This window comes from Gopherus evgoodei, chromosome 4, assembly GCF_007399415.2.
Source record: "Gopherus evgoodei ecotype Sinaloan lineage chromosome 4, rGopEvg1_v1.p, whole genome shotgun sequence".
Lineage (NCBI taxonomy): Eukaryota > Metazoa > Chordata > Testudines > Testudinidae > Gopherus > Gopherus evgoodei.
This window is the reverse complement of record NC_044325.1, coordinates 68,562,042-68,588,507: the sequence shown is the minus strand read 5'-3', so window position 1 is coordinate 68,588,507 and position 26,466 is coordinate 68,562,042. Positions and strand designations below refer to the sequence as shown.

At 42.3% G+C, this 26,466-nt stretch overlaps 1 protein-coding gene across 1 annotated transcript in view; it reads left to right on the top strand.

Annotated features, from left to right (window-relative positions):
• The window catches only part of RGS6 (regulator of G protein signaling 6), a 482,257-nt gene that overhangs the window by 387,146 nt on the left and 68,645 nt on the right, over positions 1–26,466 (top strand). Inside the window, exons 8-14 of the mRNA XM_030559656.1 lie at positions 997–1,073; positions 5,209–5,290; positions 5,896–5,970; positions 7,630–7,728; positions 9,371–9,432; positions 19,734–19,844; positions 22,461–22,586. Of these exons, the coding sequence (XP_030415516.1) occupies positions 997–1,073; positions 5,209–5,290; positions 5,896–5,970; positions 7,630–7,728; positions 9,371–9,432; positions 19,734–19,844; positions 22,461–22,586 (632 nt within the window). The remainder of the gene's footprint in view (positions 1–996; positions 1,074–5,208; positions 5,291–5,895; positions 5,971–7,629; positions 7,729–9,370; positions 9,433–19,733; positions 19,845–22,460; positions 22,587–26,466) is intronic.

Sequence of the window (26,466 nt, the reverse complement as noted above, 5' to 3'; positions counted from 1 at the left end):
GAGAATAGTAATGCTCTAATGATGGCAAACAATTAGATCTTGATTTTTCTGTCATTTTCTCATTTATTACATGATTAGAGATCACGTCTGAATTGCAAACTTGCCCTCTTAATGAGAGACAGGAAGCTGATAAGGGCACCAACTCCTCTGCATGCACATTCATAGGATTCTACTGGTAAACCATAGTATGACCTGGAAGATTAAGTTCAGGTGCCCTTATGTTTTTTTCCCTTTGTTGGCCAAATATAAGCCTGATTCTTCTCTCAGTTACACCAGATTGACCTTGTGTCACTCCATAGACTTCAGTGGAGTTACTCCTGATTTACACCAACATACAGTGGGCATAGTTAAGTTTTCTTTTGTACCTCAGACTTAGACAAAGTTTGGATCTGGATCCAGACTTAAGCAGCTTGGGCCGATCTCTAGTTATTTCCATTTTCCTGACAAATAATCAGTTTCCTTTAATGAATTGCCCTGACAATACCCAGACTTCAGTACGCTGCACTGTGGAATGCCTTCAGGGTTAATAATCCACTGAACAACTGAGGGATGGTCATCCTTTATGAAACAAGTAAGGCCAGAGAATACCCTTCCTCCTTCCCCACCCAGCCACCCCACAAAAGCAAAGCATGCAGATAGCAGTCAGCTGCTATCAGAATGGGAAGTTGTCAGTTCCAAAAACTTTCACAGTGGAAAGTACACTGAGGAATACGTGAAAACAAGTCCAACGCTGTTTTATTAGTAGAGCTCTGGCAGTCTGTTTCACGCTCTGTTACAACTCTTGCTTTGGTCCTTCCTGTTTCTGCTGTGTGGTGGCTTGAAAGGGGGACACACACCATTGTATTCACATTCATATCATATTTTGCCTATTGAGACAATTTACCAATATTAATTTCCAGCTTTCCAGGTTAAAAAAAATGATGCAATAATTTAGTTCTTAAACTTCAGTTGTAATTAGTGTGATTAATTGTTCTCTTCATTTGCTTCTCTTATCAGGAGAACCTAGCAAGACTGCAGAGAGCTTTTGCAAGGAAGTGGGAATTCATCTTTATGCAAGCAGAGGCCCAAGTAAAGTAAGTTATTCTCAGTTCAGTGAACTGGAGGAGTCCTTAGAGTTTTGTTGGGGAAGGGGATTGGATTAAGACAATGTTTCCCAGTTAAAGCCTTTACCAATAAATCCCGAGTTTAGTTTTGGCAAATTCTAGTCACTGTCACACTGGAAACAGCATAGGGCTAATTCACAAGATCACATACCATGAGGAAAAAATGCCAGGATAAAGATGTCTAATCATCTGTGCGCAGGTCTGGAAGCCAGGAACTCCTGAGCTTCTTGCTCTTGTTCAAGTCTCTTGCCATTTGTGCCTCAATTTCCCACTCGGTATAAATGGGAAGAATAATACCTACCAGGCAGGTGTATGAGTTAATGTTTGTAAAGTACACCTCTACCCCGATATAACATGACCCAGTATAAGGCAGGTCCGCATACAACATGGTAAAGCTCTGACATGCTGCTCTGAGCAGGTGTTAAGGGTGTCGGGCCAGGCTGGGGTTGAGGGGGTTGATAAGGGGCAGAGGGTCTCAGGGGCAGTCAGGAGCTCCCCCCCAGGATCTGGGGGGCAGGAGCTGTGGGAGGGCACTTTTGGGGGCCCCGCAGTGCCAGAGTGGCCCGGGAGATTAGCGGGGGGCTGGGAGCAGCCTGCTCTGCTTCCGTCACCCCGGCCCCCGCCTTGGGGGAAGGCATCCCCCCTGCACTCACCAGCAGCAGCGGAAGCAGAGCAGCCCGGCCCCAGCCCACTCCACTCTGCCAGCTCCCAGCCGCAGCGCTCTGCTTCCTGCCACAGGTGAGTACGGGGGGGCGTCCTTTCCCCAATCTCCCCACACTCACCGATGGCAGGAAGTGGAGCGCCATGGCTGGGAGCTGGCAGTTTGGAACGGACTGGAGCCGGGCTGCTCCGCTTCCTGCCACTGCTGGTGAGTGCCTGTGAGGGGGCGGGGTGTGTGGATAGGGGTCAGAGCAGTCAGGGAACAGGGAGGTTGGGTAGGGGATGGGATCCTGGGGGTGATTAGGGATGAGGGTCTCTGAAGGGGGCGGCCAGGGAACAAGGAAGTGGGGGGAAAAGCAAGTTTGATATAACGTGGTCTCACCTATAACGCTGTGAGATTTTTTGTTTCCCAAGGATCACGTTATATCGGGGTAGAGGTGTACTTTGAAGATAAAAAGTGCTGCCATTTCTGCAGTAGCTATGCAATTGGGCTTCACACAGTACATTTGTTTTATAAATATCCCCAATTATTTTTCACGCTGAATAAATCAAGACCCAAAAAACTCTCAGTTCTATTGTATCCATACTAACTGACCTCCTTCTGCTACCAAATCATTGTGGACTATTATGTAGTACTTCCATGAGGCTTACTCATATTTTACGAGTACTTTTTTTTTTACCTTCCTTCTCCTGCCATTCCACCCAGAACCGGGAATCTACAGTTTACCTTCTATTTACCGATGGTCACAATGTGCAGTCTCTTAGTAGTATATGCAACATGACATTGTTACTCCCACAATATGTGCATGGTTCTGGGTTTGTGAAAGTGGGGTGCTTAGAAGTCTGCATGTCCGTGTTGCAGAAGGAGTTGTCACATGTGAAAACTACGAGGAAGGTGAAGGTGACATATTAGTGATACAGAATATGGATATTTTGTATTCTTGGGAAACACTGAAAAAGCAGAGGGAATTTGCACTTTCAGAATCAAACAGCAAAACAAATGTTACAAAATAAAAAGAGATTACTACTTCTTATTATGTATGTGTATATATGCAAGTGTGTGTATCTATATTTGTAGTGCTTCGTTGATTAACACTGTAATTACATTGTAATTATGGACCATTTAAGAACATGGTAATTATCCTTAAAATAACATGGTAATTAAGGGATTATTTCAGTTCAGAATGCTGGTATTCTGATGAGATGAGAAAATTGGAAGTTACAATAATAATTAGTCTTTGAGATGCTTAAAGGTTCAGTGCCAAGATAAAAATCATAATTTTGTTTGATTATGTACTTCTGTCACTAGTAGCATAGATCGTTACAACTGGAAGGATTTTAAGTCTTGTTTTCTTTTCACTATCGATGTTTGTTTATTTTTTCTCCATTTCATTCACTTGGAGCAATAAAACTCAACTGATTGCTCTCACTTCCTGTTGCTAGTTGGCTTCATTTCTTGGTTTTCAGACACTACTCCAGTGCTGTTTGGGCTTAGGTTTCCAGCACTGCAGAGTAAGATTTAAATTGAAAAACTACAAGCATCTGGAAACAATCCTTGTCATATCAAGTTTTGTACTCCCCTCCCCCATCTCGCATATAGAATTCCATTGGTGTATTTACCTGTAGCCTGAATATGCCAAAGCCCTGGGCAACATTAAATGAGCATTACTATTCAATGTAGACTTCAGTGAGAGCTGTGGTCGCTTCGTGTTTTGGAAATCGGGCCACCTGCTTAGTGGATTTAGTTGCAATGCTTGAAAATCATGGCCTTAATGCAATTAATTATATTGTATTTTCATAATTCAATATTTCTAATTTTTAAAAAATTGTAATCAATGGCACATTCTTGGAGATTGTATATACAAAAAAGCCCAGATCCTGGACTTTGTTGCAACCATTTTATGTTTCATTACTAGAACAAAGCAGCCCTAAAGTCAGTATAACCAGCCACAGGAAGATTACCCACTATGAGCATGGGAATCTTTGAGTGTTGTAAAGCTGGCATGACATCTCCTATTCAATCCCCTACACCTTTGTCTGACATAAGGGTCTAGGCTGGAAGAAAGTGGGCTGAATCTGAGGGCTTGTCTTAACTACGGGGGTAAGTTGACCTAAGTTATGCCACTCCAACTTAGGTCGACTTACCCTGGTGTCTTTACTGTGCTGCATTGACGGGAGACACTTTTCCATCAACTTATCTTACTCTTCTTGGGGAGCTGGTGTACCAGAGTCAACTGGAGAGTTCTCTGCTGTCGATTTAGTGGGTCTTCACTAGACCTGCTAAATTGACACCCACTGCATCAATTGCAGCAGCGTCGATCTCCCCAGTAGTGAAGACAAGCCCTGAGTCTCGTATCCTCCACTGTCATGCCCTTGGCCCATTGACAGCCACCTGAAGGCTGCTCTAACTTTATGCTAGGTGACCCAGAACTGGAGGAGCACAAAGCCTTTGCATGCCGCCCTCCCAGGTTGCACTATATGCTCCTCATCTGCAGCCAAGGATCTGGGTCATTGTCTCAGCCTTATGATGCTATGTTCCAAGAGCTGATGTTATAATTCCATGTATATGTCTGGCTGTGGATGAACAACTGATCGCAACCTCTCCAACAAGGGGTGATGGTGATAAAGACAAATAACTAATAACCCCCACAATGATGGGTTTTCTCCCAACTACTACTTTAAATTATCATTTTAAAATAGTGTCAATAAAGATGTTGAACTGAGAGCTTTAGAAACAGACATCCTCTGTAAAAGAACAAAACAGGTACAGCATATGTAGTGCCAGTGTAGGCTTCCACCACACTCCTCCATCAATATGCTTCAAACATGTTCTGAAGGGACCACATTATGCTTAAGGGGGATTGTTCATTCTCCTTGTCCCATTCAGTCTCTGACTTGTCTTCTGAAATTCCTTAAAAGTGCCAGTCTTGATGGTGCTACTGGTATTTATGGTGTGGGGGATCTGACCATGAGAAATTTGCAATAATTCTGTTAGTATGTCCCATGTGGAACAATTTTGTGAAATCATGTGTTTATCTGACTTGTTGGACCCTAATACAGGACAGCCATTAAGTTTATGCATAACTTTTAAGTAAACAGACTTCAGGGGGACTCCTCACATGTTTTAAAGTTAAGCACCAACTTAAGTGCTCCGCTTGACTGGGACTGGGAAATCTGGTGTCAGGAAAGCTATTCGCTGCCAGGGGCAGAGCAGATGTTAACAAAAAAGTTTTCTCAGTAAAAGCAAAAGATCCCTTTCGTTAGGCTGGTGGAATGACCACACAAATCACTTGGCATCTGCAATCTGACATTTCTTTATGGAAAAATGTGTGACTAGAACAGAAGTACTAGAATTGCTGTCAGTCGGGTCCAAAAATCCAGAGGGAAACTGGGAGCAAGTTAGAAAAGTGAAGTCGTGGATTGTTTCATTTCTTTATTTTCCCAGAATTGACAGAAAAAAGGATAAAACTGAAAGGAAAATTTTGGACAGCCAAGAAAGAGCATTTTGGGATGTGCACAGGCCAGTGGTAAGTCCCTTTTTAAATTACGCTCCTTAGCAAAGCTAGTGATGTTGGATACACTGCAGGGTTAGCTTTAAAACTGCTGAACAGATTTTCTTCACATTTCAATTGTCCATTAGGAGATCTTCAGAACAAGCCAAGTTTGAACAAAATTGTTTCAAAAGTTTTAGATTTGTGCATGTACAACATTTTTTATTTGAACATAAAGTGTAAGTGTACAGGTTCTTTTTTTTTTCATAAGTAGAATTCAAAAGCAATTAAACCAGTTTTGTTCAAGTTTTCTAGAAAAACTCAACTTCAAGCTGAGACCAAGTAATTTCAGCCTGAAAGGAATTTGTGTGCTGAAGTTGTATGCTGAAGTTATGAACAAATGAATTGGATGCTGAGATTCAACTTAATTAACACGTGCAGTTACTGATTAACAAATATGATTTATAGTACACACCTTAAAGAAAGCATCTTGAAAAAGATCCTATTATGTATTTTTGTAACAATATTTATGCTGCAAGCAAAGGATAAAAACTCTGTTTTTTATTATTGCTTTCCAGTGGGGGGAGGAGGTATGTACTTTATTAACATCAATGGTAATATTATGAATGTCCCTTTCTTAGCCAGGCTGTGTGAACACAACAGAAATGGACATCAGAAAGTGTCGCCGTATGAAAAACCCACAGAAGGTCAAAAAGGTCAGGGTTGGTTTTTTTTCAGAATAGTAACAACTATGTTTTACACCAACAGTATATTACATCTTTCAAATGAGAATTTAAAAGTAATTTACAAATATTAATTAAGCCTCTACATTTGTAAGTAAGTTTATTATGTTCATTTTACAAATGGACAGGTACTAGACCAAGTCTTGGCAGAGTTGAGAACAGCACTAGGGAGTTCTGTAGCCACTAGACAGCACTCTTTTTCAAATTAAGACCTGATTATTTTTTCTTTTGCCTGAGGTAGTCATCATTTTAATTTCATGATCACGGAGCTCCCATTTTAACAAATATAGGCAAACATAAATGAACTGTTGCATATCAGCATGATGGTCCCAAACATGTCAATATGCTGGCTATTAAATGACAACATAATCTTTCAATGTTTCATACAAATGTCAAATAAAAAAAATTAATTGAACAAAAAGATGCCTGCTATTGCCTTCAATACCTGACAAATAAATGCACTACCAGTGATTTGATGGTGTTTTTCTGTTTTGTTGTTGCTATTGTTTTTTAAGGTTTTTGGAAAACTTGACTCATTGATGCCAAATTAACCCTTTTTTCAGTGTATCAAAGCCTCAGGATTAAAAGTTATTTCCCTAAGTTCTCTTAAAGTTGTTTGGTATCATGTTTAGGAGACAATTGAGTTAGAATTGGATTTCCACCCCTATCTTTTCCTGCCCTCCATCTCAGTTACTGATCCCTACAAACATAAACAAACATACATAACTTCATGCACAAGGCAGTCTCCCTGAAGCCTGTGTACCCTGAAAAATGCATAACAACCAAAGTATCACTTCTCAAATATAAATATCTCTATTCATTGTGGAAATGCAATAGACTTGTAGAGTAGAGCAAAAACAGTTATTTTATATCTAGATAAGAGTGCTTGACTGAAAATTAGGTAATTTATAATAAGCAAGCAGATATTGAGAAATTTTGAAGTAAGTGTCAAAAGATGCATATTCACAGAGATGAAGCCTTCATCAAAAATATGAGTTTCATAAAATGTAGAAGTTTCACTTTTGTAACTAACATACTTAGGCCTTGGCTACACTGGCGCTTTACAGCACTGCAACTTTCTCGCTCAGGGGTGTGAAAAAACACACCCCTGAGCGCAGCAAGTTACAGCACTGCAAAGGGCCAGTGTAAACACTGCCCCAGCTGTGGGAGCACAGCTCCCAGCGCTGTAAGCTAATCCCCACAGGGAGATGGAGTACTTGCTGCGCTGGGAGAGCTCTCTCCCAGCGCTGACGCCGCGATCACATTCGCACTTCAAAGCGCTGCCGTGGGAGCGCTGTACGGCTGCAAGTGTAGCCATACCCTAAGGTAGGGAATCAGAAGACAAACCCTCTCATGTACCTCTGATTATCAGGCCGAGATTTGTATTTGTTCTCAGTTGGGCTCGTCAGAGAGAAATCACAGTTTTCAATTAACACAGCTGCAGCTACTCACCACTCAGGTATTTGTATATACAACCTCATGTATTAACTTTGTTCCAGATTTAACAGTTATTGATCTCTGAAAAGGTAACAGTAGATAGTTGCTGGCTCCTTACTTGACTGTTTTCATGCACAGATTTTCTTTATGTGTGCAACAATAAAGCTCTGTAATTTTTCGTGTTATTTGTTTCAGTCAGTATATGGGGTTACAGAAGATTCTCAATCCCAAAGCCCTGTACATATGCCCTCCCAACCCATACGAAAAACTACAAAAGAGGACTTCCGAAAAAAAGTAAGTTGACCATCTTAGAACTCCTCCAAGAGCTGAGTACATTGTTTTCAAAAAGATGTTTATATTTGTATTGAAGTATCAATAAAGCCAGAAAAATGCTTGTTTCCTGGTGCAAAACAATGGAAATGTAAGGTGATGTTGGCATGCTTTGAACAAAGTAGAATGTATCAAAAGCTAAATATGAAAGGGGACATGCAGATACATTGAGATGAATGCTACATGCCATACTCTTTTTTCAAATTAACAGTCCAAAAGTCCACTCACCTTACATGCTCAAATAAAAAAAATTAATTGAACAAAAAGATGCCTGCTATTGCCTTCAATACCTGACAAATAAATGCACTACCAGTGATTTGATGGTGTTTTTCTGTTTTGTTGACAGCTTTTCCCATAAAATGTTACAAATTTTTCTGTGCAGGTTTATTTTAAGTAGTTATACCTTTCAAAATGTTCCAGTCATCCAATCAGGGAGCACATGCAATGCCATGTGACTTTGGTGACCAACAACATGCCATGAATAGCAAATAGGCAACACAAACAGTTCGTGAATGACCCACGGTCTGAAAATTATGTTCCAGAATATTTGGCAAATACTTGCAAAGAATGAATGCATTCAACAAAAATCAGGATGGGTTTGCAAGCATCCCGCAGCCAAAAACTAAAACAAATTTATAAAGAATTTTATGTGTGTTGTACTGTCTCTAGCCATAGTTTTGCCTTTCCTTCGGGTCACCAGGGATACTCCAAAAGCGAGCGGTATTGATAAGGGAGGAGGATTATCCAAAGCAGCTGGAGGTTCTGCTCATTCAGTGCTGCTTCCATAGGCAGGGCTTCCAGGGAACTTCCAGTAGGAATAAAAGCTATTTTCTGTAGTAGAACCCCCCAGGGAAAGGCAGGCACTGTACCACCAATGTGTAGCAAGAGCTGAATATTAAGGGGTAATGCAGTTATGATCAGAATCCCTGCAGCGTACAGCCAACCCAGCGAATGCAGGCAGGGAGGGGCAAGTTACATGTCCCTGTTCCAGCACAAGTAAACCTGTCTCACACGTGGTTATTCCTTGCAAGCTGATGTGTTACTTGAAATGCAAAGCCAAGACTGCATTGTGGCACAATCAGTGGATGCTCTAGAAAGGAGCACCGGAACCTGTGTAGAAGTAGAGGGGGCACTGGTGCCACAACTGTGGCTGTACCTCCGCTGCTCCCTCTCTTCCCTCAAGGCCTTGCCCCTGGCCAGGATGCCTGAGAACAGCCACCCTGGGCAGGTGGTGGGTCTGGGGCTCCCAACAGGGTCCTGGGCTCTCTGGAGGGCTCTTACCGCAGCCCGGCTCCAACTTGTGGGGGAAACAGGAGGAGCAAGGGGCTGAGCCCTGTGGCAAGGCAGGGCTAAGGGCCACCTCACCCCCGCCTGCTGGGAAGAGGTTAACATTGCTAGCAGGGCCTGCCCTTTGTGGGCAGGGAGCTGATCACCTTATGAGCTCCCCTGCTGTGAAGCGCAGCCCCTGCCACCACCTCTCCGCACCTACCCGACTATGCTCATGTTAAAAAGGGGGGGGGGAGAATTGCCCCCCGGCTTCTCCAGCACCCCTGGCTCTAGATCTGCTGGGTTGTTAATCTCTTTTAATGGTCATCTCTTTCCTCAGATAACCTTTCTGAATGTGCAGATAGACAGACACTGTTTAAAAATGTCCAAAGTAGCTGAAAGGTGAGTTTCTTGATTTACATTATTATAATATGCTCTTGTTGATTTAGTATTTCTATTTGTCATCTCAGATGATCAAATTTGACATTTTTCCATAAAGTAATGGTGCAAGGCTCTGTACAAAGGATGAAAGCAGTTCCATTTCAGTTACAAAATTTCGTAGTTCATTTTGTATGAAAATTTGTTTTTTACTGCTCTTTACTCCTGTTAGCCAGAGCAACTCTGGGAGAATGAGCTGGATTCTCTTTTGAATCATGCATCACCTATAAAATTGCCAATGCAATTTCAATTGTAGGGCCAGATTCTGGCCACGCTTACAGCTTTTCAACCTCAGTGAAGACACTAGGGTTGCACCTGTGCAAACCAAGCATTATTTTAAGACAGTGGTTCTCAACCAGGGATCCATGTACCCCTGGGTTATGCAGAGGTCTTCCCAGGGATGCGTCAGCTCATCTAGATATTTGCCTAGTTTTACAACAGGGTACATTAAAAGCACTAGTGGAGCCCGTACGAACTACAATTTCATACCAACAATGACTTGTTATATACTGTACACTGTAATGTAAATAAAATATTTGTACTCCAGTCAATTTATTTTATTATTATATGGTAAAAATGAGACCGTAAGCAATTTTTCAATAATAGTGTGCTATGACCCTTTTGTATTTTTAATGTCTGATTTTGTAAGCAAGTAGCTTAAGTGAGGTGAAACTTGGGGGTACGCAAGACAAACCAGACTCCTGAAAGGGGTACAGGAGTTTGGAAAGGTTGAGAGGCACTGTTTTAAGGCATTAGTGTCACACAGGTGCAAATGATGGTACGATTTCTCCTGTGGAATCTTTATTGCTGGTGATGAAACATGAGCCAGAAAAGAACCTTCTTGAATTGATCATCCCAGTGTGTGAGTCTGCAGGGCTGGCAGTTAGAGAACAGCAGCTTTGACCTGATCTACACTACGCGTTTATACCAATTTTAGCAGCGTTAAACCGATTTAACGCTGCACCCGTCAACACAACGAGGCCCTTTATATCACAAAGGAACAAGAAACTGCCCCAGTACTGCTCCAGAGAAGCTTTGGGTTGTGGTTCGAAAGGCAATGCCCTGATACTACCCTAGATGGAACATCTCAGATATGCCTTCTCTCCCATCCCAATAATACCACAAGTCCCGCGAAAGATCAGTCACAACAGTACTTTGGGTCATCCTCATCATGGCCTGGTCTACACTAAGCGTTTATACCAATTTTAGCAGCGTTAAACCGATTTAACGCTGCACCCATCCACACAACGAGGCCCTTTATATCGATGTAAAGAGCTCTTTAAACCGGTTTCTGTACTCCTCCCCAACGAGAGGAATAGTGCTGAAATCGGTATTACCATATTGGATTAGGGTTAGTGTGTCCGCAAATCGACGGTATTGGCCTCCGGGCGGTATCCCACAGTGCACCACTGTGACCACTCTGGAAAGCAATCTGAACTCGGATGCACTGGCCAGGTAGACAGGAAAAGCCCCATGAACTTTTGAATTGCATTTCCTGTTTGCCCAGCGTGGAGCTCTGATCAGCACAGGTGGCGATGCAGTCCCAAATCCAAAAAGAGCTCCAGCATGGACCGTACGGGAGATACTGGATCTGATCGCTGTATGGGGAGACAAATCTGTTCTATCAGAGCTCTGTTACAGAAGATGAAATGCCAAAGCATTTGAAAAAAATCTACAGGCTATAATACAGAGTCCACAGCACAGTGCTGTGTGACAAGCGTAATGGAAAGCCAAAGAATCAAATGGATGCTCGTGGAGGAAGGGAGGGGGGACTGAGGACTCCAGCTATCCCACAGTCCCCGCAGTCTTCGAAAAGCATTTGCATTCTTGGCTGAGCTTCCAATGCTTGTAGGGTCAGATACATTGTCCGGGGTGGTTCAGGGTATATCTCGTCAATTTACTCCCCATCCCCCTCCCCGTGAAAGAAAAGGGGGAAAAAATCATTTCTTGACTTTTTTCAATGTCACCGTATGTCTACTGCATGCTGCTGGTAGACACGGTGCTGGGGCACTGAACAACAGCATCCTCTCCCCTCCCTTCCCCGGTGGCAGACGGTACACTGCAGTAGGACTGGCAGCCGTCCTCGTCATCATCCTGAGAGTGCTCCTGGCTGGCCTCAGGTGATGTCGGCCGGGGGCGCCTGGGTAAAAATAGGAATGACTCCCGGTTATTCCCGGCAGATGGTACAGAACGGCTGGTAACCATCCTCATCATAGCAACTGGGGGCTGAACTCCATCAGCCCCCCCTTTCATGTCTAAAGAAAAGATTCTGTACTGCCTGGACTATCATAGCAGCGGGATGCTGGATTCCTCTCCCCCCCTCATTTAATGTCCTGCCTGGACTATCATAGCAGCTGGAGGCTGCCTCCCCCTCATTTTATCTCACTAAAAAGTCAGTGTTTCTTATTCCTGCATTCTTTATTACTTCATCACACAAATGGGGGGACCCTGCAACGGTAGCCCAGAAGAGTTGGGGGAGGAGGGAAGCAACGGGTGGTGCAGCTCATCATTTCTGTGGGATCTGACACGGAGCGGCTGTGCTCTCTAGTACACTGGTTCTCTAATACACTTGCCCCATATTCTAGGCAGGACTGACTCTATTTTTAGAAACCATAAAGGAGGGATTGAGTTGGGGAGTCATTCCCAGTTTTGCCTTTGCACGCCCGGCCAACCTCAGCCAGGGGCACCCATGATAGCAGCAGACAGTACAGAATGACAGATAACCGTTATCTTACTGTCAATTTACAATGGCACAGCAGACGGTACAGAACGACTGGTAACCATCTCTGCTACCTTGCAAAGGCAAATGAATGCTGCTGTGTAGTGCTGCAGTACCGCCTCTGTCAGCGGCATCCAGTACATATACGGTGACAGTGACAAAAGGCAAAACGGGCTCCATGGTTGCCATGCTATGGCTTCTGCCAGGGCAATCCAGGGAAAAAGGGCACGAAATGATTGTCTGCCGTTGCTTTCATGGAGGAAGGAATGAGTGATGACATTTACCCAGAATCACCCGTGACACTGTTTTTGCACCATCATGCATTGGGATCTCAACCCAGAATTCCAGTGGGCGGGGGCGACTGCGGGAACTATGGGGTAGCTACGGGATAGCTACCCACAGTGCAACGCTCCAGAAATCAACGCTAGCCTCGGTACATGGATGCACACCACCGAATTATTGTGCTTTGTGTAGCCGTGTGCACTCGACTTTATACAATCTATTTTACAAAACCGGTTTCTGTAAAATCGGAATAATCCTGTGTGTAGACGTACCCTTAGTTACTTGTAAACTGAGAACATTTGCAATGGAAGTTTTGATACAAATAGGGATCCCCATAATGCTATGTAGAGTTGTTTTGCAGAGCAGAACTGTACTTTAAACTAAAGCATCGGAACAATGATGATTATATTTTTTGCAGTACCAGGTGAAGGCTGGTCCTTTATAGAAAAATAATTAAATAATTGAGAAATATTGGGAATTTGCCATGTTTAAAAAAAATTAAAAGACATTACCTTGCAAAGTGCTGTGCTTCACAGAATCAGCTCCTGCCTTCAACATATTTATATTGAATTAGGCAAATTAAGAACGCACATGCTTGAAAGTAAATTCCCTGTTGGGTCATCAAAACTAACCAGTTAAATAGCAATGTAACTAATTAAAAAGAAAATGTTCAAATGTTTCATAGGACCTTGCACAAATGTAATGAAATTTTGCTGTATTGAAAATGATCACATCCATATTTACACTCTAGGCTTTTTGAATCCATTCTTCCCGTTGGCAGTTAGCAGCTGAATTTTGTGTTTTATAGTAAAGGTCATTTGCATAGATTTTACCATAAGGATGTTGATATCATGAGGCAGTAAAAATCTCCATACAGGTAATTTGTAGACAAACAAATTTATCTTTTTTTTATAGTTTTGCAGGAATTGTATTAATTCTGAAGGATAAAATCAGTAGAACTCATTAATTTATTAACAGTGAGCATACATGTTCCTCAAGTAGAGCTGAACTGTCATTGTTAATAGTGGTATTTATTAATGCCAAGATTTTCAAAGGTAAATAGTCATTTCAACTGGAGCTAGGCAGGAAATCGTTTCCTGTCCCATGAGAATTTTAGAGATTTCAAGACGTTTTCCCATCCCAAATTGGGACAACAAGTCAAAATCTCAAACTTGTTTACAAACGGATAATCTGGAGAAAAAAGTTTTGTTTCAATAATTTCAAAACGTTCTGTTTTTATTTCAACAATTAAAAAACAGGAACAAAAACCTTCTTTAACTAAACTAACTAAACTAAACTAATTTAACTAAAGTTTCAAAATAAAAAGTTTTTTCAAACCAAAAAAACCCCTTTTATTTCAAAAATATTCTTGTCCTATTAATTTGGCGTATGCAATCCAGTCAGGCCAAGCCACAGTGTTCTTATCAACAATGTTTAAGGCACGGAGACCTCCAGGAAGTAAAGGTCATTGTGCTTGTCCTTAAGTGTACAGTCTCAGGTCTATCCTGCCCCCTCTGAAGTCAGTAGGTGTTGTACTATTTACCATAGGTAACTGTAAGACATAAGGAAAACAGATACAGTAGAACCTCAGAGTTACAAACACCTCGGGAATGGAGACTAATTCTAAACAAAACATTATGGTGGATCTTTCAAAAGTTTACAACTGAACATTCACTTAATACAGCTTTGAAACTTTACTATGCAGAAGAAAAATGCTGCTTTCCCTTTTTTTTATTAGTTTACATTTAACACAGCACTGTACTGAATTTGCTATTTTTATTTTTTTTTAATCTTTGCTGCTTCCTGATTGTATACTTCCGGTTCCAAAGGAGTTGTGTTGTTGACTGGTCAGTTTGTAACTCTGGTGTTCAGAACTCTGAGGTTCTACTGTAGCAGACATTGGCAGGCAGGGGGAAGGACAAGAGTTCCAGCAATAAAACCCAGAGGTTACTTCGGTAGGTTATTATAGGGTTACACGTTCCTTTTACAGTCAAATCTTGAAATTTGTTCTGGGGTTTAGAGGCATAGTGAACTGGCCAGGAAGAGAATCCCAGACATGGGGAACTGCACTAAATGAGGTGCAAAGACCAGAGCAGGAGATAATAAATGGGGTGATTAGTTGCATGGCTGGACAGAGGAGAGGGCAATTGAGAAGGAATGAGCTGATGTGAACAATTATCTGAAACAAGGAATGTTGTGTCTCGAGTCAGCATGTAAAATGCTGAACACACAAGGACCAGTTCTGTTGAGTAAGAAGGTGCCATTATTGCAGTCACTGTCAGAGTAAGTCCACACTTTAAGAGATTAATTCAGCTGACAGTGTGGCAGTTTAGCATGCTACAGCACAACAGAGACTTTCTTCCTGTGCTCTCCATTAGACAGCCGAATAATGACAGCAGCACCCTATGCAACACCAACTGGCATTTTTTCAGTTCAGTGTAAAGGCATTTCAGGACACTCCCGAGAGAACTCTGAGGTGGAGGTGGGGATGGGGGAAAGGGAAACAAGTTGGAGTGTTAGCAAGACATAATACAGTCCAGCCACTCAACCTGCATGTGCCTTGTGATCTAACTCCCACAGGAAATACCCACCTCGCAGAGTCCTAGAGCCTGAGCTCCAGCCCGTGCCCAAACATCTATATCACAATTAAACAGCCCCTTAGTCCGAGCCAGCTGGCACGGACCAGTCAGAGGTGTTTAATTGCAGTGTAGACATACCCTGAATCTCCTATGCAGCTGTGTTTCTCATTTGCAGCTAAATCATGAAATGAGCTCATCACTGGTGGTTCAATCCTGCATGATGCTGAGCACTCCTGCAAGATGTTGAGCATCCTCAACTCTAATTGAAACCAGTGGAAATTAAGGCCAGTCAGCACCATCCAGGATCCAGTGCCAGCTGAGCAGCAGCAATTTCCTTTGAAGTCAGTACTGCTACTAACACCTAGCTCTTACCTAGTTCTTTGCATCAGATCTCAAAGTGCTCTACAAAGGAGGTCAGTATCAATATCCCCATTGACAGATGAGGAAATTGGGGCTCCTGAAGGTGAAGTGAGCTGTCCAACGTCACCCAGCAGGCCAGTGGCAGAGCCGGGAATAATAGCCATGTCTACTGAGTCCAGTGCTCTAGCCACTAGGCTGAACTGCCTCCCAATGTGTGTTACAGATGCTCAGAACCACTAAGAAGTTAGCGTCTGATGTATAAACAGATTCCATATCAGGTGCTGGATAGAGTGAGGCAGGATATGCTTTTACTGTTCTGCAATTTTTTTTGAGATTTTGACAACTTTTCCTATCCCAAACTGGGACTGTGACGAGGTTCACTCACCACTGTGGCGCCTCCTGTCAGCTGTCATGGGAATTAGGTCTGCTCACCAGGGCGCCCTCCTCTAGTGGTGCCCCACCACCATCATTTTTGTTCCAGTACTCACACCACTCCCAGGACATCCTCTTGAGTGACACTGCCCTCCAGCTGTGCCACACTCTGTATTCCCCCCTTCTGCAGGACCTGCAGTCTCTGTCCAGCCACACCCTCGGTGGCAACTGCAGTTCATTATCTTCCCATACAGCTCCAGAACCCTCTTCTGCCTTTACCTCAGCCTGCAGGCCCTAACAGCCAGCCAGGAGCTCTCTCTAGCTCCCCTGGCCCCTGCTTGCAGCACTGCTCTGTCCCAGGTGCTGGGGGTCCTTCCTGCTGCTAGGAGACTGGACATCTCCCCTCAAGCTCCAGACAGCTATTGAATCTGCTCTTCACCACAGCCTTTCTTATATGAGCCTGCCAGCCTATAGACCAGTCTGCCTCACCTCAGTTCCTGAAAAATCATGGAGCAGTCCTCAAGGAATCCATTTTGAAGCACTTGGAGGAGAGGAAGGTGATCAGAAACAATCAACATGGATTCACCAAGCACAGGTCATGCCTGACCAACCTGGCTGCCTTCTATGATGGCTCTTTGGATATGGGGAAAGTGGTGGACATGATGTACCGTGACTTTAGCAACACTTTTGATACAATATCCCACGGTATTTTTGCCAGCAACTTAAAAGAAGTATGGATGGGATGAATGGACTATAAAGTGGATAGAAAGCCAGCTAGAACAATGGCTCAGTGTCTAGTTGGCAGCTGGTATCAAGTGGAGTGCCCCAGGGGTCAGTCCTGGGGCTGGTTTTCTTCAACAACTTCATTAATGATCTGGATGATGGGATGGATTGTACCTTCAGCAAGTTTGTGGAAGACACTATGCTGGGGGGAGAGGTAGATACACTGGAGGGTAGTGATAGGGTCCAGAGTCACCTAGACAAATTGGAGGATTGGGCCAAAAGAAATCTGATGAGGTTCAACAAGGACAAGTGCAGAGTCCTACACTTAGAACAGAAGAAAGCCAGCCAGTCCCCAGCCTGTAGCAGTGCATGGGAAAGTGGCAGTTCTGCAGAAAAGGACCAGGAGGTTACAGTGGATGACAAGCTGGATATGAGTCAACAGTGTGCCCTTGTTGCCAAGAAGGCTACTGTCATATGGCATAAGTAACTGGCTTAATCTGCAGCAGGTGGATATATACGTTAGAAGTTGGGAAAAACTCTCATGGTAAGGATAGCTAAATATTGGAATAGGTTACCAAGGGAAGTTATGGAATTGCCATCATTGGAGGTTTTTAAGAACAGATTAGACAAATACTTGTCAGAGATGGTCTAGGCATACATGATCCTGCCTCAGTCCAGAGGGAAGCACTAGATGACCTCTCTAGGTCCTTTCTGGCCCTAGGTTTCCATGATTCTATGTTGATCCAGCCACCACAGCAATTCCTGAGGGAGCAAACATTGCTCTGTTGCTGTATGTGCCAGAAGTACTCAGTAGCAAGAGTTCTCTTTCCTTCCTCCACATTCTTTTTCTCCATTTGACTTGCACACCCAGGGGCGGCTCAGGCACCAACACACCAAGCGTGTGCCTGGGATGGCAAGTTGCAGGGGGCAGCCTGCCAGTTGCCATGAGGGAGGCAGTCAGGCTGCCTTCGTTGGCATGCCTGCGGGAGGTCCGCTGGTCCTGCAGTTTTGGTGGCAATTCGGCATTGGGTACACCGAAGGCACGGGACTGGTGGACCTCCCTCAGGCATGCCGCTGAAAGCCACCTGACTGCCATGCTTGGGGCAGCAAAATACATACAGCCGCCCCTGTGCGCACCGCTGCTGGCTTTAGGATTTGGGTACCTTGAGTAAAGTTACTGTCTCAAATTCCACCCACTCCTTTCCACAACGTTCGAGCTTTTCTTGTTTGCATTCTGACATTGCATGATTGTGTATTGATACAACACCGTCCTGTAGCACCATTCCATTGTAATGACTCCTGAAGTAAATCTGGGCCTCTTCAAATGAATGGCAACTCATTTCCTGTGACCTGCAACAAAACCATGGAGGAGTATCTTGTAACTTTCAAAATGGGTGTCAACCATGCCAAGGGTGTTGTGAATCCCCTGCATTAATAGTATCCCCGTGAATGTGCATGTAAGAAATGCCTAACACCATTCTTGCATGTCTCAGTGAAGCATAACCACTACATCTTCTACCAGAATTATATTACATCACTTGAAAGGCCAAAAGCTCTAGTTTATATTTCTTTCCCTTAGGATTGCCTGGGCCTATAACTTCCATCTAGACAAGCAATGATCCAGTTGCTGTTGATAGGCTGAATCAGCAAAAGGCACTTAGCCCATCTTGTTTTATTTAATTTTAACTTATTTTTTGCTACGACTTGTGGCGCCTGCAATGCATTCTCATTATTTTATTAGGAGCCATTTAACTTTCACAGCAGAGTGCACCTGATTGATTTTTTGACCTCCTCTCGCATTTCCATCTCTGGGATTGTTGCTACTCTCTGAAATTGGATGCCATTCCCTCCTCCAACCCCTAACCCTCAACAATCGTGAAATGTAATTAATGAAATGAAATAAGACATCTTGGGACTGGATGCCCTGAGGGTCTATTGGAACCTGCTACATTTACAAAAGTGTGTGATTTTAATACCTTCTGACAACAGTTAGGACCAAAAAAGAGAAGGGGTGGTGAATAGGGTAGGTCAGAGCAACTTTCTGGTTTCTGTGACACAAATAAAAAAATAAAAAAATATCCCTGACTATTCAGTGTCTGAGCTAAATGAATTTCCTTTAGCTATGCTCATCTTCATGTTGTGGATTTCCCCTCCTCCTCCACTGCAAATATTTGATTGATCAAGTTCTACTCACAAACATGTTCCCACAAGAGGAATTCCCAAGTTGTTTCTGCAGGTATTTGTGGAAGCCACTTTTTAAATCCGCAAACCCAGTTATATACCGAGCAAGTACTTTCACACTCATTCAATCAAGGAATAGAAACTATAATATGTGCCTTATCTAACCAGTCACAAGTAAGCAACATGGCATATATATAAAATATATGCAATAAAAACAAAATACTCAACAAAATATTGATCACATCATTTCAGGTAATACTTGAGGGAATTGCAATCTGCTGGTGGATATTCTAGGAGAAGAAAAAGGAATATAATTAGCTGAATAACTTATTGTGAATTATTTACTCAGCTCTAGTATAAACCCAGCTCAAAAACTTCCCTGCTCAAGAGCACAGCATGATGCTTGCAAATTAATTTATGGAGCTTTACCAACATGTACACAATTTTTTTTATTTTTTGAAACTTAGATTATTAAAAGATACAACTATTATTGATTGTATTGCAGTAGCATCTAGAGGTTGCAGCTCCATTGTGCTAGACACTGCACAAACATGGCTAAAAGGTAGCTCATGCCGTGAAGAGCTTACAGTCAAGCTCTGATCCTGAAAAAGTCTATTTCCCCGCCCCCCGTGTGTACACAACGAGCATAAGGTTAATCATGTGCAGAAGTCTTTGCAGGATTGAGGCCTAGGTACAAGACGAGACAACAAGGGGATACAACTGACTTGGGCGCACACAGTAATGACGTGATCACTGTGAAAAGCCCTGGCCATAGCACACCAGCTGCCTAACCATCATTGGGTTTTTCTATATGCACCATAGCAGACATGAGTTTTAAGGAGGATAATGCAGTGGCTTTGTGAAGTTTTCTGGAGAGCAACTTCCATGTGTAAGAGGTGTCATGGGGCAAAGCATCAAGGTACTTGTTGGAAAATATGACCAATATGTAAAACTAAAAAGAAAATTGTTGAAGAATTGTAGTTTGCCAATTCACGTATAAACATCTAGGCCACAGCTGTTCTTTTCTTTTCTTTTTTCCCCTGTCCTAGTTTAATAACTTACTCAGACCAGTACGTTGAATATGATCCATTTATAACTCCTGCTGAACCTTCCAATCCCTGGATAAGTGATGATGCTACTTTATGGGACATAGAAATGAGGTAAGAAATTGAAATTCCATGGAAACTATTTGTAACCTTTAAAGCAATCCTTTCATTTTATTTGTATTGCGCTCCCCATATAGACAGTAGATTGTATACGCTGGTACGTTCAGAAGCGACATCTGCTTGCAAGAAAGAAGGGCTCATGCTATTTTTTAGTTTTCATAAGTTATATTAAATGGCCACAGAGAGATTTGAGCCTTTCTTGTTTGTTTTGCTCTTCTATGGCATATAATAAATGCCCGAAAAGGTAAAGTAAAGAATGTAGTGGTGATTCTCCACTGCCAAGACCTTGTGTGGTTATTTTATTTACACCCTTGAAAAATGGATGTGCAGTTTTGCTAAACCAGAATGGTCATGTTGTGTACCCACTTTGCATAGGTCTGAATGACTACACAAGATGTAAGGCAGAATAAAGTTTAAACCCAGTGTCCTTATTTACTCGGATCACAATGACAGTAGCACTTGGGATTAGAATCATCATGCCTGAGCACATGTCTAGCAGTTGGAAGAACAGCTCTGAGTGCAGCCTCAGCATACTTGGGTCCTGGCTCCCCAGCTCATTCACATACACCCATTGGTCACATTGCTAGACCTAAGTTCAGGCACCATGGTGATTAGGCAGTGTCCACTTCTCCAAATCCTTTGCTCTTACTGTATGAATGTTTAGTTGGCATTCATACTCAGGACCAAATATGACCTGGGTGTGATATTAAAATAGTCAAATATTTCAAAGGGGAGCTACAAATTCGCTTCAGTTCTCATGCCTGACTATGAGATAGAAACCTAAGGTAAAATCTGCTCTTTGGAACTTAGAGGTAAAAAAACTCAAAATCAAAATACTGGGTCTGCCTCTGGAGGGACAGTCCATGCTGAATCATCATCTCCAGGCACATGGTTGCCTATGGAGAGTGCCAGATTCATCAGCCAGACATCAAATCCTGTCCTAAAAGAAATCCAAGGACAGAGCAAATGGATTTTTGTGTTTCCCTCAGTTGTGAAAGGTACCTCCCTACTTTCACTCCATCGCACACTGGAATCTGTGATCTATTTCTTAATCCCTACTTCCCTTATCTTTTATTTTGTGATACCCTGGACTTATTTTTAATCTATTTCACTTTTGGTTATTGCATCCCCTGCAAGACCCTGATGCAATTTTAATCTCTTTAAAAGTTTTGTATGGACTAAACAGCCATAACTGCAGCAAAATGCCCCTCTGATATTAACAGAGTGCTGGTACCCTGATATCTGAAGCTATATTATTACTGTAGCTTCCCAAGTGGTCAGCATGGTGTCTCCTGAAAGCCTTTTGTGCTCCTGAGAATTATGATTTAAACCTGATGTCAGGGCTGCATATGAGTGTAAAGAAATGCCTCGCCGCCTCTAGGGTCTCAGGTCAAGTTAATGGAGATGATTCTTCTGGTGATAAAAATAAGAAGATGATACTGCTGGGAGATGGGAGAACAATAGCTTGATAGATCCATTTTATTCTCTACTCCAAGAGCATTAACTGCTTCTGCATCTAGTTGCAACTTGTTTGAATAATTTTGAAAACTCAGGCTCCCAGCCACCCCCTTTTCAGGAAAATGAAACTATTCACACCCCATTTCAAACACACCATGTGTTGGCAAAGGCCTGCCTATCTTAATTTATACAGCTACTGTGATCCTGCAGCTAGTCCTTCCTGTAACACCACACTTCAGGAAATGCAACTGTAAAGTAATTCAGTTTTGGATACAGCTTGGGCCGTCATGTGGAGGTCATATCAAATCCTGGTTCACTCCATGCCCTAATACAATGTCAAGACTTTAAAAGACTCCATCCCCCCAATGACATTTATTTTATCTTTGTTTAATCTTTACACCAAAGGAAAATTAAAAGCAGGCACACTAATTGAAACTCCTGCATTCTGGCCCCCTTTGTCCTTTTAGCAGGGATCTATTGTCTGCTAGAGTCTCTGATTTTAGGAATTTTTCATGACCAGGCCTCATCTCTAATCTGTGAAACAGAAGAGCATGTCGCTCACTAGGCATTGCACTTGTCTTAAGGAGATTGAGATTTTAGTACTACTAGTCTGAGCAACCATGCTGTATTTTAATGGATGTGTCTTATTTGGTTCCTAATATCATGTCAACCTTAATCAGAGACTCCTCAAACGTTTTCATAGTGTGGGCCACATTTTAATGCATTGCTGTTCTCCTGGAAACCTCTCTTCTAATTTGCAATAGCAGACACCACCTCTTCCCATTTACAGATATACCATATCCCTGATGTAACTCTAGAAATTACTGCCGTGGAACAGTAATATTAAGGAAATATTTAGGACAGGATTTTCAAAGGTGACTAGTGATTTTGTGTGCTTTCATTTTTGGATGTGCAACTTAAGACCCCTTAAAAAGGCCTGATTTTCAGAGGGGTGGATGCCTTAGTCTTCAGTTCTTCTTTTCATATGGTGCATGATGGCCTCCATTTGTGTGAGTTACAAGAGAAGCCTCACCCTTTGGTTTATCATCCTTTTTCCTTTTGATGTTGAATAGAGTCAATTGCCATTCAGCCTTTCTGGACCACAGATGGACATGCATTTACTCTTACCTTTCCTCTCCCTCACCTTGACAGCAAAGAGCCCAGCCAACAACGTGTGAAAAGATGGGGTTTCTCTATAGATGAGGTGCTGAAGGATCCAGTGGGGCGAGATCTGTTCCTTCGTTTTCTGGAGTCCGAATTCAGTTCAGAAAACCTCAGGTAAAACCCCTCCACTTGAGCTGTATGCACAGGTTCACACTCATGTACTGGGCCAAATCCTGAAATCCTTACTCAGGCAAAACTGCTCATTGAAGTCATAGGAGTAAAGACTGAATGAGAGTTATAGGATTTGGCCTACAGCATATGCACTGTAAATTTTGCATAAGTTTATACGAGTGGTGCGTTTAAGAAAAGATGTAGATAATCATGACCGAAGCCACCTTTGCCACAGGTCTGTCAGTGTGTCAATAATAAATCTGCAGCTTGCAAAGGTTGAACATTGTGATGAATCAGAACATACATATGGGTTCATATACGATAAGTAATGCAGGGGTTCTACGGAAGAAGTAGTATGTGATGATGTAATTAGAGAATATCATAATGCAACCAGAAAAGGGGGTCATAGTGGTGTAAGGCAGTGATATTGTGTCCTGATTTGTCATCATTTCTGATGAAGTTCAGGATCAAATTCATCATGCTTTGTGCCTACAGCGAGCACTTCAAGTTAAACTGACTTTGGTTTGCCACATCTGGAATTGTGGCATCACCAAATGAATGCAGCAGGGAAGAGAAAACTAGAGCAGTTAGAAAGGGGAGAGTCCACCTTATACATATCTGCAATCAGAGGAATGGACGGGCTGAAAAGGGACATTATAGTTTAGTGTGATTTTAGCAAAACAAATTTCTAAACTTTCCTTAATTTAAATAGATTAAGTAATTCATAGAACATGAAATGTGATGTGACAAACTCCCCACAGTGCACTATCAGTCAATAATTTTCATAAAGAATAGCAGAAACAAAAGCTATTCTTTAACAAGAGTCAAACTATACAATTGTCAACAACTTTTAATCTCATTAAAGAGCTTCCCAATGGTATACATGATGGAAACACAGTCCATAGGAAGGATGCAGTCCAAAAACTAATTTAAAGAATTGTTTATGTTCTGTGTAATATATCGAATACAGAGCCAAGTCATGCAGTCCTTGAATATGCAAAATCACCATAAAGTGCCCTACAGTATCTTCTTTATAGTTAACACCAGTGCGTAATCGGAAATTTAAGCCACAAAAAATAAGGTATGTAAAAATGGCTTTTAGAGACTAACAGTCAGGAAATTAAAGCTGAAATTCCCTCGGTCGGGTGCCACAGAAAGTGGGTGCTGACCTCATTTACCAGATGAAGTGAAATACCTTAGGAGGGTAATGGTAAGAGTTGCAGTGAGACTACAGCTTCATCTGAAGATTAAAGACGACTTCCAATTCCCGTATGTTTCTATGGCTTAATTTTGTGTTTCTAAAGCTTTAAGAAATGAGTATTGAATGCTGCAGATCCTATGGAACCCAGTAAAAATAGACAGACATGTACATTCCAAATTACATCATCACAGGGGCTATCAAATGTTTCTCTTGTTGGCAATCTCAGTATAGCGGCCAACAGCTGAGTGGGCACAGAGATTGAATCACCCTTTCTCCCGAAGAAGCAGTCCCTCTAGATGAGAGTTAGAGCACTTTGGCAGGGCAATACTGGGCAGCTTGTATTTCTGCTGCCAGCACAATATCTGTTCTGAGGACATAAAGAGGATTAAATAGGGTCCAGTTCTCATCAGGTGTAAATTAATGTATTGAAATCAATGGAGCGACTCCACTTCACACCAGCTGAGAATCTGACCCCAGTGTCTTTCACTGACCCTAAATTTGTGTAATTATTTTAACTTTAAGAATGAAATATGAATGAACTGGGTGGACAATGCAGAATCAGAGCACTGAGTTAGTGCATGAGAAAAGTGAAATTCACTGGAAAATTGTTTTAAACTATAGGGAAACTGAGTCAAATGAGAAATTTAAAAGGTAAATGAACAGCGTAAACTGTAAAAAAAGATACAATTTTCATTTTTTGTACTATTAATAATCTAAGAAGTTATTTGTAACACAAGCAAGGCAATATTTTAAAATGGTCTTTAACCTTCCCAAGCCCCTTTAAGTGGCTATTGAATTTCTACATCTTCATTGCACTTCTGTACATTTGTGTTCTTGTTCTGGCAATTAATCTGCCATTATGAAACACTGATTAGATCTTTGCCATTTAAATATGGTGCATTCCTCAGATTCCTTCTGTGAAATGCATTCCTGCTTGGACTAATGAAGGGCAGAAGGTTTGCCTCTGGCAGGTGTGCATGCACTCAGCCTACTCCAATGAATCCAGAGGGTATCATAATTAGAAATCAAATTGTTACCTTTCTGTGTCACCGCATGCCTCTATGTATTTTCTTTAACCCTGAGGTAAAGCCTATGTACATGCCAAAGGGAAGGAGGCCTTTCACAAAAACTATCCAAAAACCCAGCAGAGTTAAACAACAGTTTACAGGATAGGCCCTGACCCTACATGGGGATCCGCTAACACGGACCCTTGACTCCAGCGAGACTCCACACAAACACAGGGCTCCATATTAGCGGATCCTCGTGCTGACTGAAGCTTTAGATAGTAACTAGCACAAGGACAGAAAAATGAAGACCTATTCACAAGGGAAAATAGAAACAGGTTGAATTGTAGAAGGCTCTTGCATCAACTGTGGTGTGGAATTTTGTGGCGGGGCAGAGGGAAGGCCAGTGCTAGACACGATCAAGCAAAGTTTATACTTGTATTTAATAATGAATGTCTGAGAAGTGGTAGGTAATTTCTTTAGCATGAACGCTTGCTAGAAAATTCCTATCTGCAACCATTCTTTAAAGACCCTGCAACCAACAGATATCAGATGTGTGAAGTGATCACAATGGGGCCGTATTCTTCCACTGGGGCATAAATGCAACCCTCATTAATGTTGATAGGAGTTACATGCACACATCAAAGGGAGAATAAACCCATATGTTACTGAGTGGCCAACTAGACAGATACAAACAGGTGAATATTGGAAAACTCAGAAGTTACTAGTACCGCAACGAAAGAGGTTTCCTGCAACATGCACTTGACTGGCTGATTTAGTTCCTTGAAATATTTTTACATTCCATTATTATTATTATAAGTATTATCATAATTCCTTGGAGACCCTGTCATGCACCAGGACCCCATTCTGCTAGATACTATACAAACACAGAATAAAAAGACAATCCCTGCCCCAGACAGCTCACAATCTAAGTATAAGACAACAGATGGATACAGAAAAACTGCTGGGGAGTACCAGGAAACAATGATGGTACTGGTCAGCATGATTGGCAGTGATCTCTGTACACCAGCAGTCTAACCATTGTCCAGTTTTATGTAAGCAAGCCACATAGCCCAGTTAAGGAGAGATTTGAAAGAAGATAAATTAGTTTTCTATATGTTTTCAGAGACATCCTCGCAAGCATGAAGGGCAACATAGAAAAAAGGACAAGGTGTTTGAATATGTGATAAGTGGGCAATGGAGGCAGGCATCATGGGCTGATTGGAGGTGGGAGTCAGCTATTTTATACTGAATGAGAAATGATATCTAAGGTGGGGATTACTTGTGAAGTTCTGTGACAGTGAAGATAATGAGCTTTTATTTGATGTGATAGAAAAGAGGGAGCCAGTGGAGGGATGCAAAGAGAGGGGTGACATGGTCAAAGTGATAGGCCAGGAAAATGATCTTTGCAGCAGCATTCTGAATGGATATGAGGAGGGGCAAGACTGTATTTTCCAAGCCAAAAAAACAAAGGATGTTGCAGTAATTGAGACACAATTCGATGAGAACCTGGATGAGAGTTTTAGCTGTGTCGATGGATAGGAAAGGAGCAAATTGGACCCAAGTCGGCTCTCAGCTACACTGGTGTAAATCCAGATTCATTACGCTGACTTCAGTGGGGCTACTGCACTCCTCTGTAATGGAGAGCAAAATTGGTCCTTTGAGTGGCAAAGTACCC